The sequence below is a fragment of the Drosophila melanogaster genome, chromosome 2L (genome assembly GCF_000001215.4).
Source record: "Drosophila melanogaster chromosome 2L".
Taxonomy (NCBI): Eukaryota; Metazoa; Arthropoda; class Insecta; order Diptera; family Drosophilidae; genus Drosophila; species Drosophila melanogaster.
Window position 1 is genome coordinate 13,518,966 of NT_033779.5, and position 15,762 is coordinate 13,534,727.

General features: G+C 35.3%; 7 protein-coding genes across 9 annotated transcripts in view, besides 1 other annotated feature; 6 read left to right on the top strand and 1 right to left on the bottom strand.

Moving 5' to 3' along the window:
- B4 overlaps positions 1 to 15,762 on the bottom strand; it is a 48,705-nt gene that overhangs the window by 18,342 nt on the left and 14,601 nt on the right. The gene's annotated exons all lie outside the window — the stretch shown is intronic.
- Positions 3,348 to 8,596: a mobile genetic element.
- CG33640 (uncharacterized protein) lies at positions 8,876 to 9,572 on the top strand (the record flags this gene model as incomplete). The annotated part of the gene is made up of 2 exons (NM_001032084.2): positions 8,876 to 9,256; positions 9,417 to 9,572. 2 exons carry the CDS (start codon positions 8,876 to 8,878, stop codon positions 9,570 to 9,572), a joined length of 537 nt encoding a protein of 178 aa, NP_001027255.2.
- On the top strand, positions 10,077 to 10,856 carry CG33641 (uncharacterized protein; the record flags this gene model as incomplete). Its single annotated transcript, NM_001032085.2, has 2 exons — positions 10,077 to 10,466; positions 10,526 to 10,856. The coding sequence occupies 2 exons, from the start codon at positions 10,077 to 10,079 to the stop codon at positions 10,679 to 10,681; spliced, it is 546 nt and encodes a 181-aa protein (NP_001027256.1). The 3' UTR covers positions 10,682 to 10,856.
- Positions 11,010 to 11,771, top strand: CG33642 (uncharacterized protein; the record flags this gene model as incomplete). The annotated part of the gene is made up of 2 exons (NM_001032086.2): positions 11,010 to 11,411; positions 11,472 to 11,771. The coding sequence occupies 2 exons, from the start codon at positions 11,010 to 11,012 to the stop codon at positions 11,631 to 11,633; spliced, it is 564 nt and encodes a 187-aa protein (NP_001027257.1). The 3' UTR covers positions 11,634 to 11,771.
- CG33643 (uncharacterized protein) lies at positions 12,109 to 12,697 on the top strand (the record flags this gene model as incomplete). The annotated part of the gene is made up of 2 exons (NM_001032087.1): positions 12,109 to 12,486; positions 12,539 to 12,697. The coding sequence occupies 2 exons, from the start codon at positions 12,109 to 12,111 to the stop codon at positions 12,695 to 12,697; spliced, it is 537 nt and encodes a 178-aa protein (NP_001027258.1).
- CG33644 (uncharacterized protein) lies at positions 13,120 to 13,671 on the top strand (the record flags this gene model as incomplete). Its single annotated transcript, NM_001032088.1, has 2 exons — positions 13,120 to 13,443; positions 13,519 to 13,671. The coding sequence occupies 2 exons, from the start codon at positions 13,120 to 13,122 to the stop codon at positions 13,669 to 13,671; spliced, it is 477 nt and encodes a 158-aa protein (NP_001027259.1).
- On the top strand, positions 13,859 to 14,489 carry CG33645 (uncharacterized protein; the record flags this gene model as incomplete). Its single annotated transcript, NM_001032089.3, has 2 exons — positions 13,859 to 14,248; positions 14,310 to 14,489. 2 exons carry the CDS (start codon positions 13,859 to 13,861, stop codon positions 14,487 to 14,489), a joined length of 570 nt encoding a protein of 189 aa, NP_001027260.3.

The following is a 15,762-nucleotide window of genomic DNA, read 5'->3' on the forward strand; positions in this document are numbered from 1 at the left end:
TACCTACAACTGCTACAATTATTGTAGTTATTCTCTTACTGGGCTCTACTGACAACGTTGTTGTTGCATTTGGGAGCTAGCCCCAAAATTTATTGCCTGCAGCCACATGATGAATGATTCTGATAATAATATTTTGTTATTGCCTTTTTGCCTTGGGTGAGTTTTTCGTTCGGTTCTTCTCCTCTTCATTTTTTTTGCCATTGCAGCAAGTTTTGAGCTGCGTTCTGTTGCCAAAAATTGAAGTCACCATGGAGCCATGGCCAAAAAGACCTTGCCACAAAAAGCTGTTAAATTCGGGCTATCGACTATATATACATGTGTGTATATGTGTGTGCCCCATGGAAGTTGCACCCTGCTGTTGCGACGGCCGCTAAAATAAAACATTCGGCCAACTGACGAAAACATAAAGCAAAAGTAATAAACTAAAGGTTGTCATAGGAAAACTTAGACGGCGAACGGTCGGTCTTAAAGGGAAGCTCATTTGTCTTCAAGAAGTTTTTTTTTAAACATGAATTCACAGTGTTGGAAAATTTGTTGCAAGAAGATAAACAAAATTCCAACTTATTTTAAATTTTAAATAGTGTTTTTGTTTTATCGAGAACCTTTCCAGGAAATCTACACTTAGATCGGCTTGGCTTGCACTTTTAATGGAAATTAAATCTAAAATAGTTATGTTTTACTTTTCAGTACCGAAACAATTGTTTAAAATAGTGTTAAAACCACTTGAAGTTTAACTTTCGTACGACCTTGGCCAAGGCAATTTAATACAATAATTTCCGCGGTATTTGTAGAGACAGTTGTGCATGGAAAATAAAACCATTGTGGTAGTCGGAAAACTAATCCCAAACGAGGAAGCCATTGCGATAGTAGACAAAAGACAGCATCAATGTCGACACGTTAAAGCTCCGCTCACACAGCAAGTGAGTACATTTTTTGACAAATTTATGATGATGGAATTTTAAGTGATTTTTAACGAGTGTCTGCAGCAGAGACGGTGGATTTTCGGCAAAGCACTGAATACTATTCAGCTGCAAAAGCCATTTTATCAACAGCTGTTGATGCTTGTTTTGGCCATAGTTAGCTAATAAATATTTAAATCGCTCGAATATAATTGCACACAGAAATAGTTCAATCAAGGGGAATATTTAAACATTTAACTTTGTTTATTACCAATTGGAACGAGAAACAGTTTAACGAGCGGAAAATGATCGGAAAATGTTAATAAATTTTGCCTTCGACAAACGGCATTTTCTGTGCATCTTCTTCGGGGCTGCCACTCCCGTTTGGTGCCAACTGCAGAGGCGCCCCATAGATGCGTAAATTGTTGATGCCACCACCTGTGCATTCGACTGTAAAATTTATTGATTGCACAAATAGGCCCAAATAGGCATCGGCAATGACGCAGATATTGGTATCTATGTATACACGCAGACCAGAGGCCATTTTGGCTATCTGTAACGATGTAAGCAAATTTTCGGCATAGATGTTATATTTACTTTGCCATATTTTTAGAATTTAGCAGTGCGTCAAAGCTAAAAGCTTGCCTGTGTGTAAATTGTGCAACTAAACCTCAAAGTTGCTAAAAAAAAAGAAACCACAAGATACCTACTTTGATTTCGAAATGTCCCATCCGTTGTCATGGTTTTCTTGGTGGGCGTAGTCGTGCGTGTGATTGACAAGCATTCTCATTGAATTATTAATTATGTAATGCGAAACCAATCGACTGCAATTTGCATATGAAATGAGCCTCACACGCTCACAAAGACTAATTAAGGTCTCTGGCGTTGTGGTTTTCGCAGAGCTTCATATATGTAGGCTTGAATGAAAATTGCACAAATTTGCATAATATATACACCTTGATATTTAAAATGCAACGCAACAATCTTTTTCAGTTTGTTACCAAGCACACGCTGGCCATTAGAAGAATTTTCCCGTGGCCCATGAGCACGGATGGTTTGTGTTAATTGCACTCGTACAAATTGGTCACTTAGTGAAATTGGTATATGAAAATGGGAAAATTAGTTTGTTTTCTTCACGGCGAAAAGAACAGGTCATTGAGTATCGCAACTCAGCAGGCGTATTGAAAGCAAATTATATTGATTTCTAATTTCCAGTCAAGTGCTGCAAACAATTGAATAAACAAATTATATGCGAGCAAAGTAACTGAGTACAATACTTAAGTTTCAATCGAAATGCAGTATTTTCATTTCACTTATTATCAGGAACAAATATTTAAGCTGGCAAAAAGTGAATCCTTCAGATTAGTATAGTATAGGATTTATTCGTTGTACGAGTATCCAAACTGAGTGAGCCAAAAATGATGTTACAAGTGCACTTCTTTCCATTGTCTCATGCAAAATCGCACACATTTCCGATTGAGATCTCCGAGTTAGGAATCCGCAATGCCGTGGAAAAAGCTAACAAACACCCACACGCACTCAACGAGGATTGCGATAGCAACCAGCTGGGATGCACAGGAGGTAAACGCAGCGATAAAAAACGAAGGAAAATAATAATAAAGATTTAAGCCCGGCAAATGTTTACATAATATGGACCACAGCAGCATCCGCAGACGAGTCGAGACTCTCCAGATCCCAGACGGTAGGTGTGATGTTTGAACTACACTCGACTGGGCCGCTTGCGATGCCCGGCTCGTCTTTACTTTGCCTCACTTTGCCGTACACCACTCCATTCCGCTCCACTCCGGTGCGCATTGCTTCTCTGTTTTAAGGCCACTGTTTTTGCTCGGGCTGTTGGGCTGTTGGACATTTGGACTGGTAGCCAGGCAATCCAGCCCGACCATCTGCATCCTTGTCGCCAGCCCCATCCTTGAATCCTTCCAGCTGCAGTTGGTTGGCGAGGCGACTGTGTCGGCGGCAGCGCTGGTGTTATTAACATTTCTGTTGACATCCTTGGGGTCGCGTTTTGGGCCCCGAACACGACGAGATATGAACCGGGTGTATTCGACATGCGAGCATTCGAAAAAGCATTTTAAGAAAATCGATTTTTATAAGTAAATATATATGCACATTAAAACTATTGTTGCACGCATCGAAATGGAATGATTTAAAATAGTTTAAAAATGTTTTAAAAGCACTTATCAATGTCATGGTGTTTTTTCTTAGTTTAACTTGACTTATGGCTTTCCCTATCGTACATAAGTTTCATACTTCATTTTATACTGAGTATCATTATGGTCGTGAAAATAGCGTTTCGCTTTCTCCCCCCCCCCCTTTTTTTTTTTTTGATGCCTTTCTTTTTTACTCTTTTTTTGTACTTAGCCGCCTTCTCAACTCAATCTTTCCATACGTGAAACATTTTCATTTTACTTTTGAGTGCAAGCATATAGTTATGTGGAAGGTTGATAGGGCCTTCCGAGCAGAGACCGTTGTGTCCAAAAGATCGTTGCCTCCAGAAACGACTTCGTTGTCGTCTGTAGGTTGAAGGTTGAACTCCTCAGTTAAGCACCCATCGACTTCTTTGTCGATTAAAGAGGGGTTAAAACAAAACGAAAGGTTTCGCTTAACAAATTGAGGGTTTATTCAATGATGTGTACAGATCGAGGTCTTCTTGTCTACTGACTAAAAATAAAGCTAAGCTCAGACAAAAAGCTTAGCGCCATGTGTATTCTAACATAACTTAATCTAATAAGAGGGTATGTAAGGGTATACATGACTCCCCCAGCGTAAGTTTCAAGTATGTGGTTGAAATTATTTCATTAAGTAATACATATGTAAATAATAGGAGTACAGAAATGTTAGGTTTCACAATCTTCATTTTGATATTTATATTTCCGTTTCACCTGATCCTTATAGATTTTTCGTTTATTGTCTTTATTATTAATCAAGTAGTTACCGTATTGAGTGTAATTACTTATTTCTTTATATTTTGGATTTGATTTTCCTACTTGATTATTTTTTACAAATATATTTGAGAAGTTTGACTCGTTTATGTTATCCTGTTTTGCATTTAAAGTTTGTTTGTTTCTTACTAGCTTTTCGGATAGTTTAGAGATGTCTTCGTGACAAAGTATATTATTAAATAAATCTATCGGTCTAATATTTGTGGTTGAATGAATTGTGTTATTATAGCAAACAATTGCTTTATAAACATTTTCTTGAATAGTGTCAAAATTGTTTGGATCAGCATTATACAATCGCATATGTTCATTTAGGGTTAAGTGCAATCTTTCCACATCAGAGTTTCCAGTTTTCTTATAAGGAGTTGTAAAGTGTATATCTATGTTATTTTCGAGGAGAAATTGCTTAATTACGACAATATCGAATTCGTTATCAGTTACAATCTTTTTCGGCTTTCCTAAGTATTGAATTCTTAATTTGATTGCGTTAAGCAAAGAAATCCAAGATCTGTCTTTAATATGTTGAGCAGTGGCATATTTAGACATTTTGTCAATTGATGTAACGTACATAATGTTTCTTTTAGGATACCAGATGTCTATGTGAATTATATCGTTTATTTTATCTGGCGTTTCTGTAATATTAAAATTATATTTTATAGGTTGTCTATCATATTTGGCTAAATTACAAATTTTACAATTGTTAATATAATTTTGAATAAACTTTTGCATTTTTGGATAATAGTATTTTTCTCTTATAGATATAAAAATTTCGTTAATGCCTCTGTGATTATTCTTTATGTGTTCGTTTTCGATAATCTTCAGGAGTTTTTCTTTATCATTTATGTCTTCTAACAATGTACCTGACTTTAGAATTCTTAAATTTTTATTACTTGAAAAATACTGCCTATAAATTTCTTGAAATTTTACAAATAAACTTAAATTTTCACAAAATATTACAACTAAGCCTTTTTCTGGCAGTTTCTCTTGCATGAACTTAAGCATATTTTCCTGATTTCCGCTTGATTTAAAGATATGTCGTATTTTCTTGTTATGCAAAATTTTGAAGGTACTTAAATCGCTTTCCGCTTCTATTATTTGTATTTGGATTTTAAAAACGTTTAGACAATTAGTTGTAATACTAATAAAATTAAGATCGTCTGAGTCCGCACTGTGAATAGTTTCCAAATCGTCAATATCGTTGGCAAATATATGAATTAGATCTTTCGAGAAATCTTCATTTATAATTTTTGTCTTAGGCGTAACTTCCGGTAATGTGTTAGTGTTCTCTAGCATAAATATATCTAAGTTATTAATTTCTATATTTGTTTGGGCATTTTTATCATACTCTTCTGTTGATGCTTTGACAATTCTGCTAAGTCCGTCTGCTAAAGCGTTTTCTTTACCTTTTATAAATGTTATGTCAAAATCAAACTCGTTTAATTGCACTTTCCAACGTTGTAACTTTAGGTTGGGTTCCTTTAGATTATTAAGCCAAACTAGGGGTCTATGGTCGGTTTTAATTATAAACTTTCTTCCATAAATATAATATTTAAAGAATTTTGTTGACCAATAGATTGCAAGAAGCTCTTTTTCTATTGTACTGTAATTAAGTTCATGATTTTTAAGAGAACGACTAGCATAAGAAATTACTTTATTATCTTGCATGAGCACGGCGCCTAATGCATAGTTACTTGCGTCTGTAACTATCGTGAATTGTTTGTTAAAATCTGGGTAAACGACTATCGGATCGCTTGTTATTAGGATTTTTAGTTTTTGAAAAGCTTCTACGTATTCTTGATCATGTGTGTTTATTTTAGAATTTTTCTTTAAGTATTTTATTAAGGGCTGGGCAATTTTGGAGTAGTCTTTTATGTAGCGCCTCAAATAACCTGTGATGCCTAGAAAACTTTTAATTTGTTTCTGGTTTGTCGGTAAATTTATCTTACAAATTGCGTCAATTTTCTTCTGACTTGGCTTTAGACCTTCTGAATTAATGGTATGTCCGAGAAATTCAATCTCCTCTCTGGCAAACTCGCATTTGTCTGATTGGAGTTTTAAATTTGCCTTAGATAGACAGCTGAAGATACAGCTTAAATGATTGACGTGTTCCCCTATATTCTTAGAAAATATAAGGATGTCATCCATGTAAACAATGCAAAATTGTCCGGTATAGGGGCTAAGGATATTATTCATTAGCCTTTGAAATGTTGAAGGTGCGTTCCGTAGTCCGAAAGGCATACGAAGGAACTCGTAATGGCCACTGGTTGTTGAAAAGGCTGTTTTGTGCACATCTTTGTTGTCCATTTCTATCTGATAGAAACCTTTTGCAAGGTCTAAAGTTGAAAAAATTTTACAGTCGCCCAATTTGTCGAAAATCTCGTCTATATTTGGGATCGGGAATCGATCTTCAATGGTTTCCTTATTAAGTTTACGGTAGTCTACGACGAGCCGCCACTTTTGCTTATTGGACTGGTCCATTTTTTTCTGAACAACCCACAAAGGACTATTATATGGGCTTTTAGAGTGTCTTATAATTCCTTGATCTAACATTTCTGCTATTTGCCGGTTAACTTCGTCTTTGTGAATTTCTGGGTATTTGTATGTTTTCGAATAAATGGGAAGATCATTCTTTGTAATAATCCTGTGTTTGATTTCACTTGTGAAACTTAGGTCTTGGCCTTCTTTGTAAAAAATATGTTCGAATTTTTGTATAAGCTCATTTATTGAGGATCTGGCCTGTGGACAAATTAAGTTCATTGGAATTAAGTTATGTATGCCAAGATCCAAGTGGTTTTCCTGAACTAAAAGATCTAAATAAACATTATTGAGTTGAATCTTTTTGTTTGAGTAATCGATGACTGCATGCAAGTCATTAAGTATGTTACAGCCAATTAGCCCATCGAAATAGTTGTGAAAATTATACTCTAGAAATTCACAAATATAACCTTCAGCTTCAAATTCTTGAAAACATGGAAACCTGCATAATTTTCTTATTTTAATTTTGTTTCCCATTGCTTTTACTTCTATGTCAATGTCTGTTTTCCACTTCGGGTGACACAAATTATCATTTATTACACTGAATTCTGCTCCAGTGTCAATAATAAATAATAATGGCCTCTTTTTACCTTGAACTTCTATATATGGTATTCGTCTTGATCCTCTATCTGAAAATTTACACTTGATTGATTAATATCCATTGGCTCGAAACTACGCCTGCTTTGCTCAGAGCTTTGCACATTTCGACTATTTGTTGAGACTCGAGCAGAATTAGAAGTTGAGCTATTATTCGATTGATATTGATATCCCTGCCTTCTATTATTTACCCTAGGCGTACCTTCAGTTCTTGAATTTTCTTGTTGTTCAACATTATTTTGTTGAAACCTATTGGCTTCATCAAGGCTTCTTTCTGTAACGACTGGTTCGTTTACATTTCTATTATCATTACTGAAATTGGTTCTGAAGTTGGGTTTATTGTACCTATTATTTCTTCGAATTGGTCCGTATAATGTGTAGCTTTGATGCCGAGCATCTTCAATGATTTTATAGGCATCCTCTACGGAATTTGGGTTTCTCGCGAATATTAACGTTTTTGTAGGTTCAGGCAAGTTGTCTCTAAAAACGCGGAGTGCAATTCGGTTCACTTCTAATGTGGTGTATGTTTTGTCGTCATGGATCAGTATCCGGTTGTGTACCCTATTCGAAATTTCATTAATTTTGTTATAATATTCTTCTATAGTTGATTCCACTCGACACAATTTTAACATATCCATTAAGACATCGCTTGTTTCTTTTTCCCCGAAATTTTTCAGAATTACACGTTTAAAACTTTCCCACTCTGTCATATTTCCATGCCTATGAATCACTGGCCTGCATAATCCCACAAATTTATTTTTTATAAAGCCAAACAAAATATTTTTTGTATTCGTGTCGAAAACATCAAAAGAAGGAAGGATATTTTCTATTTGTGTAATTAAATCTGGCAATTGATTTGTATCAGTACCATCAAAATTTTGTATTAACTTGATGCAGTTCATTGTTGAGTTAAATGCGGCTAAGCTATTTTCGTTCATTTTAGATTTCTTTGTTTTCTCTCGAGGTTCGCAAGTATTAATAGTTAGCTTTTAGTTTCTTATCTTAGCTAGTATAAAGAGCTTTGTCGAAGAAAAAAAAAATTTTATCAGCTTAAGTTCTTCTTCTCCAGGTTGGGTTTCGTCACTCCGTACATGCAGGTGTTCCAAAGCTTTCCAGTTATGTTTTATGTTCCTCTTTATACTCGGCCACGTGCATTGGTTAACGTATTGAAGATTTCCGGACTTAAATTACATAAGAACAGCTTACTGTGGTTCCGAATGAATTTCTTGACGTATGGCTGGTTTCCTTATTTTTTCTGTGTTGATCCTCGTCGCCAGTTATGTGGAAGGTTGATAGGGCCTTCCGAGCAGAGACCGTTGTGTCCAAAAGATCGTTGCCTCCAGAAACGACTTCGTTGTCGTCTGTAGGTTGAAGGTTGAACTCCTCAGTTAAGCACCCATCGACTTCTTTGTCGATTAAAGAGGGGTTAAAACAAAACGAAAGGTTTCGCTTAACAAATTGAGGGTTTATTCAATGATGTGTACAGATCGAGGTCTTCTTGTCTACTGACTAAAAATAAAGCTAAGCTCAGACAAAAAGCTTAGCGCCATGTGTATTCTAACATAACTTAATCTAATAAGAGGGTATGTAAGGGTATACATGACTATATACACTTTTTTTTTTTGTTTTTTTGCACATCTGAAAGCGTCTCAAAGACCCAAAAAGAACGAAGAAACAAGTAACATGGAAAAAATTATTTATGTGTATATGAATACGTATTGTTGACATATTGAGAGATTGCGGCAATTTAGACCAGACGACACCATTTAAAAAGCCATTAGGCTTTGCTCCGTCAGCTCATAATTACGAGCACAATGGAATCCCCCATTAGTAGTTGTTTCGTAGCCAGCCAGTAATCCACTGGCCAAGTCAACCGTCTTCCGAATGTCTTTCCACAAGCTGCGTCTTCTCGTTTTCAGTTCGCTGATCAACTGCTCTTTGTGTGCCCATGTGGTGTTCGTCGATCACTTCACCTTCACTGTCGATGATCGAGACCTGTTCCTGTCCCAAAGTGCGGTGGTCGAACAGGATGGCAATCGCAGTTATCTATCTGGCCATATGATGATTAATCGATTGGTGAATGATCTAACATTGACTTCATCGATGGACATAACGCGTCCTCAGCGACCGGAACTACGACTATATAATGTTCAGCTCAATTTTTGTTCGGTACTCAACAATGGTTATAAGAATAAGTTTATCAGAATGCTGTACAATAACTATGCGCAGTTCCTGAACACCAAGCCCAAGTGTCCACTTAAGCCGGTGAGTTGAAAGTGATCAATAGATGGTATATCAATTTAAATCAATGGTAAAAATAGATATCAAAAGTGTAGCATGCTTTTCCGAACTAAGTGAACATTCTTTGCATGTTAACCTTGTTACCTTTGAGCTTTACTTAAATTGAATTCATTCTTATTTTTAGAATTTTAACTACTCTCTGCATAGAGCCTACATAGACGAGGCCATGCTGCCAGATCTACTGCCGGAGTGCACTTATCGCTTGAAAATGTCCTTTAAGCACAAATCTAAACTATTAGCCCACATGCAAATCGATGGACGATTGCTCAGCAAACGTTAAGACTAAAATATCTTTTAATGCGATTTTTCAATAAAATAGAAATGAAAATTATGTGCAAAGCCCAAAAATAATTTTCATATTGGGGATTCGCTTCGATTACTGCGATAATTACTGTCACATTAACCAATCGACAGGCGTGGCAAAAATGGTTCATAAATTGAGACATGTATGTATGACTTTGGCAGCATTGGAATATATTATTCTAATGTATGGAAAGCCCATTATGATTGTACAAATTATTCAATTATATTTATTTACATATTTTATTTAATAATAACGCATGTGCAGTCGATTGTTGTTAAATTTCACCGCTTGAACAAACGAAATAATACAGCAATGTTCAATCATCAGTTATAATGACTTAAAATCGAAAATGCCCAGCGTTTTTCATCATTATTTTAATAATATCATTGGAAACCATCTTTAATTAAACAAAAAGTTAAATACATGTCTGATTGAGAGTTGAAAAGAATCACCAAAAGGCATTTTAGTAAAACAATAGCCATGAAAAGGTTATATTTCATATGTGGACTATACTTCCTTATGGATTTGGCTAAATGTGAAAATCGCAGGTTACGGATTTTCTTTGATGAGTTTGCGATCAAGTATAAGGTGCCAGACATTTTCGAAAAAATGGATTGTAATTTGTATCAAGCGAATAATCGAAGCTACGTCAACGTCGAGATGAAACTGAAAAAGGAAGTTTCAGATTTGAATGTTCGCGCTATAATGGAGTTTTGGAAGCCAAATGCCCAAAATAAAATGAAGTTGTACGACGTTCGAGTGGATGGATGTCTTATACTCCGAACTATTCACAAAAATAAACTATTCTACTTCTATGTGAAGAGCTTTAAGAAACATTCCAATGTTGTTTTGTCGTGTCCCTTTAAAGCGGTATGTTTTACTCGATTATAGTAAGACTTTTCATAAATATATTATGGTTTTTTTTTTAGAACTTTACCTACAAAATGGATGATTGGTTTTTGGACGAAGAAGAGCTACCACCTTTTGCTCCTGTTGGCCAATTCCGCACGGTCACCGAATATTTTACCCAACAACGATTGATAATACGTGTTGTAGCACATGGGGCAGTTTTGCCAAGATCATAAGCCTTTTATTGAAATGAAACATTAAAAGACAAACGTTTTTTCATCACATAAAGAAATAAATATTTTACTCAACCCACTTGATACGTAAAAAATGTTATTAAAAAACCATCACTTATTTATTATGTTCAAAGCATTATACAAGAATATCAATTAAGATAGACTTGTTCGGATGCACAAAATTGTGTATTTTTTCTTACACCCTTCTACTAAAACTATACTAATTATTTTATTATCAAGCAACGAGTTCTTAATTGGCTGGTTTTATGAATGTACCATAATTCCATATTTGTGCCCTCAGCTCTCCTAATCGCAGTCGACTGTCATTAAAATGAACGCGTTGGCCACGTCTACTTTGTTTTGGCTACTGTGGTTTACCAACCACATTTGCCTAAAGTGTGAGGAGCGGAGTTTTCGCATAAAGATGAATGAGTTTGCAGTTAAATATAAAATGCGCGATTTGATACAGCATATAGATTTTCGAATCGTCAATCTGAACAATCGGAGTTACGTTAACGGCGAGATGATTGTGAAGTCAGATGTGGAGGATATATTAATGCACACAACCATGGATTTTTGGAAGACATCCAACCAGAAGAAAATAAAGCTATATGATGGTCGCTTGGATGCATGTCAGTTCCTGAAAACATCTCACCGAAATGGTTTGTTTAAAATTTACGTGAAGAGTTTTAAAAAGCATATACATGGAAATCTAAGTTGTCCTCTAAGAACGGTGAGAAACCCCACATATTAAACTCTATAAAATGTAATAAGAAATGATTTTCTTTTTTAGAACTTCAACTATACGTTGACAAATTGGCACATGGATGAGAAGGATCTACCGCCGTTTGTTCCTTTGGGTACTTTTCGGACTGTCACCGAATATTTTACACAAGACCGATTGGCACTGCGAATCGTGACGCAGGGAAAAGTGCTTTCATACAAGACGAATTGAAAATGCGATGAATTTTGTATATATTACTCAACGATGCGAAAAGAGCCCCATAATTGCATTCTTTTTTCTAATATAACAAAAAGAAGATTTTATCTCAGCAAAATTCAAATAAACGTGTCATTTTTACACATGCCTATCAATAGCAACAATTATACATTGAGTAATGGGTTCAAAAGTTCATAGTTAACATTTAAGGTATCAAATTTCACAACTAGGAAACAAATTAAATAATAGAAATTTGTAACATTTTTTTTATTGCAGTCATCAAGTTAAATTGAAATGTTTATTTGCTTGCAGCTAGCAATTTAATTCGACAATCGATTACAAGGAACATAATGAATAATAATGACAGCAAGCTTAAAAATAAATTTGTTTAGACAAAATATAATTCGAGAATTCTCTGAAATTACTTGGTTATTCGGTTGGAAAATTAATCATTATATAGAGTTCGAGCATTGCAGTTTAGAGTTTTAAAATGGGAACTTTATTTTGGCTTTACTGTTTCCTAATTCTATATTGCGTGGACTCAGCACAGCGAAACTTTCGAATAGTCGTTGATCATATCAGCACTAAGATTTTCGATACTAAGACCATCGAAACTTTGGGTTGCCAAGTCGATCAAAGTAGTAATCGCAGCTATGTAAATTGTCATATGTTGCTAAATCGTGAAGTTGGCAAATTCGATGCTCGAAACGTACTGGATTTCGTTAGGCCAAATGGTCAAGAAATGAAGTTATACGAAGGTCGATTAGATGCCTGCCTCCTACTGGGAAGTATTCAAAAAAATCGTTTAGTGAACATATATTCCAAAACCTTTAAAAGATTTTCCAACGTGGAGTGTCCTCTGAAAGCGGTAAGTGTTGATATTACTAATGATATTATAACATTATAGCATTTCTTATTAGAACTTCAACTACACCATGAAAAATCTTTATATGGACGAGCAGGATTTTCCATCATTTGTGCCGTCTGGAACGTTCCGATCCCTAATCGAATTTTATCTTAATCAAACTTTTATAGCATCACGAGCTATTGCCCGCGGAAAAGTTATGCCCAGGCTATAAATATATTTACACTTGAGAAAATGAATTTCTTAAGAAGAAATAAAAACATAAATATATCGATAAAGCCTTATAGTTTGTGGTTTGAATATTATGGCTCATTAGACGTTAATATTTGAAAAAAAACCAAATAATTATTGATAAAAGAATAATTTCGTGTGAAACGAATTACGAATTACGGTGCAATTAAAAACGGATCAAAAACTCATTATTTCTACTCCTTTGACAAAATCACAACGTTTTTGACAAAGCTCTACATTTTTAATGCAGTCATAAAATATTTCTTCACCAAAATGATACGTAATAAAAATTTACGCCTGGTTCTTACGGTCTTGTATACATCCATTGGTTTTTATGTCGGGGCAAAGGTTTGTATCGTTGAAAACGTATCTTAGTGCAGAAATTATTTATTTTGATTTAAAAAGATGGACGCCTCTATGACACAAATTGAGTGTCCGATTCATTCACCAGAGTATGTGCAAAACTTTAGCTGCCGTTTGCATAAAAAATCACCGAATTCTGGATCCAAATCATTTTCCGCTGAATTTTCGTTAAGAAAAGAGGTTAATGACGTCAGAGGCGCGTACGTATTTTCCTTTAAACAAGGCAAATCCATAATCAACTACACTGCAATGGAAATTGACTATTGTCAGGCACTGTCAGCTCTACAATCACAAATTTTGTTTAAGTTGATTGCCGATGAGCTGCGACGAGTTTCGAATTTTCCACTGAACTGTCCTTTTGTAATGGTAAGTAAAAACTCATTTAATTATTATAGTCTAATTAAATAGATATATCTTTATATTGACAAACTTTTATTCAAGAACAAAAGGTATTACGTTGATGAATTTACCATCAATCCAAAGGTTATACCCAGCTATACGCCAGAAATGATATTTACTTCGGACTGCAACATATTCATTAAGAAACGTAGAGCCATGCAATTAACCATCCATGGTCGTGTAGTTCGCCGTTGATCGGACCATAAAAAGTATATAAAATAAAATTGACTACACCCGATTAATAGAATGGCTTTCATACGTTTTAATGGGCTATATGGTAACAAAAACAGAACCATTACATTAAATGCTTTGAAGAATTAATGTTCATATTTATAAGTTCAATGGATAAAAGTCGGTCAGCAGCTGTGATTTAACTGTAGTCATGAATTTTTTGCTTTTATTCTTCAGCGCCACTCTCATATTTAACAGTATGAGATGCGAGGAGCGAAACTTTCGAGTTTACATCAAAGAAGTAAACATTACACATTTAGATACGGATTTGTATGAAAAATTCGAGTGTAAGGTATACCAAGTGGACAATCGCACCTATATGGACTCCGTTCATATTTTCAAACGCACAGTTGACGATATTACCGTGCATGCCGCTCTGGATTTTTGGAAATTGAACAGCAAACAGAAAATGAAATTATATGATGTTCAGTTTAATGGATGTTACATTCTCGAAAATGCTAACAAGAATCGATTGTTCAATATGTACGTACAAAATTTGAAAAAGCATTCAAACGTTAAATTCAAATGCCCCTTTCGAGCTGTGAGTATAATCTTTAGAAAGTGTTAAGAAAAAAAAACTAAAATGCTTAACTCCACCACAGAATGTGAGCTATGAAGTTAAGAACTTGACGATGAGCGAGCAGGATTTCCCTTCGTTTGTACCTCTCGGAAAATTTCGATCATTAATTGAGTATTGCACAAATCAAAAACTGAGGGCTCGAGTCATCGCAAGCGGACAAATTTTGCCTCACTCAACTGACCCGTTAAAAGTACTAGAATGATAAATTTAAAATTTATCAACAAACTAAGCAAACTGCTCGAGGTTATTATGACTTGGCAAGCAATTTGTTTGTTTTAAAGGGGAAATTTGTTTATAAACACATTTTCTCAACCCTAAAATATATTCAACACGGTCAATATGATATAATATTTTATATATATATATACACAGTCAATATTTTATATTATATATGTATATATGGTGCAATGTAATTTGTATTAGATAGGTTTAAGCCCAAAAGATAGAAATTTGTGAAGACCCATGATATACTCTTGCAGTAATCAAAACCTTTTCATAATCACCCCACGGGGGCGCCACTTCTTTTGCAACGAATATGTTATACGACAAAACGAGCAGTTTTAACTAAATCGGTGATAGGTGTACTTAAAATCTTTTATGAAAATAAAACTAGTTTGGCTCAGTAGAGCTAAAAAACACTACTGATTTTGTTAGACACAAACTTTCGTTGAATAATTTATGGCACGATTGAAATGATTTATGGTCGAATATGCACTTTTCACAAAATACGTCATACGAGGGGACATCAATTACTTTAGTTTAAACATCCTGCCGACAACGAACGTCACACACAAATATGAGCTCCAAGTCGAGGGCACCAGGAGGTTAATGGATGTAGTCTTTGTGTGCAATGGGAAATGGGAAGGCGGCGGGGTAAGTAGCGTACTCGCTCACACAAGCCTCAATGTTTCCATTTTCCATATTTTTTCGTTGTTTTTCAGCGAAAAGAACTTGATTACACGTGCGCTAATTTAGTTGCACGCGAAAACATGCGAGTAATCAAAACGGTTGCTGAAGTGCCAGACCGCCAGACCCTTAACTCAGCAGAGGGTACCCGCCGTGGCTCCTTTGCCTTTCGGTATATATTGTACATACATATGTATGTATGAATGTATTGCACTACCTTCGTTTTGAAACGCCCTGCTACCCACTGACTATGCCCACATATCTTTCAGTTTTCCCCAGGCCAGGACATCCTTAACCCGTTGGCGTTGGAAATTCGAGTTCATGGCATGTTCATGCATGTTGCCGGTTGTTCGTCCTGTGCGCGTTCAAAGGCGCACACAAATTTAATTTATACACACACACGAACGAGTAGGTATACCTATATATATATATATATATATATATTTCTTTTTTTTCTTTCTTTTAAATACAAGCTTGCACATTTTTTTCCTGGGCCCACACTCACACTCACACAAGGGGCAATATGCAATGATGGGTGGAGCAAAAAAATATGCAATAAATTTTTAATT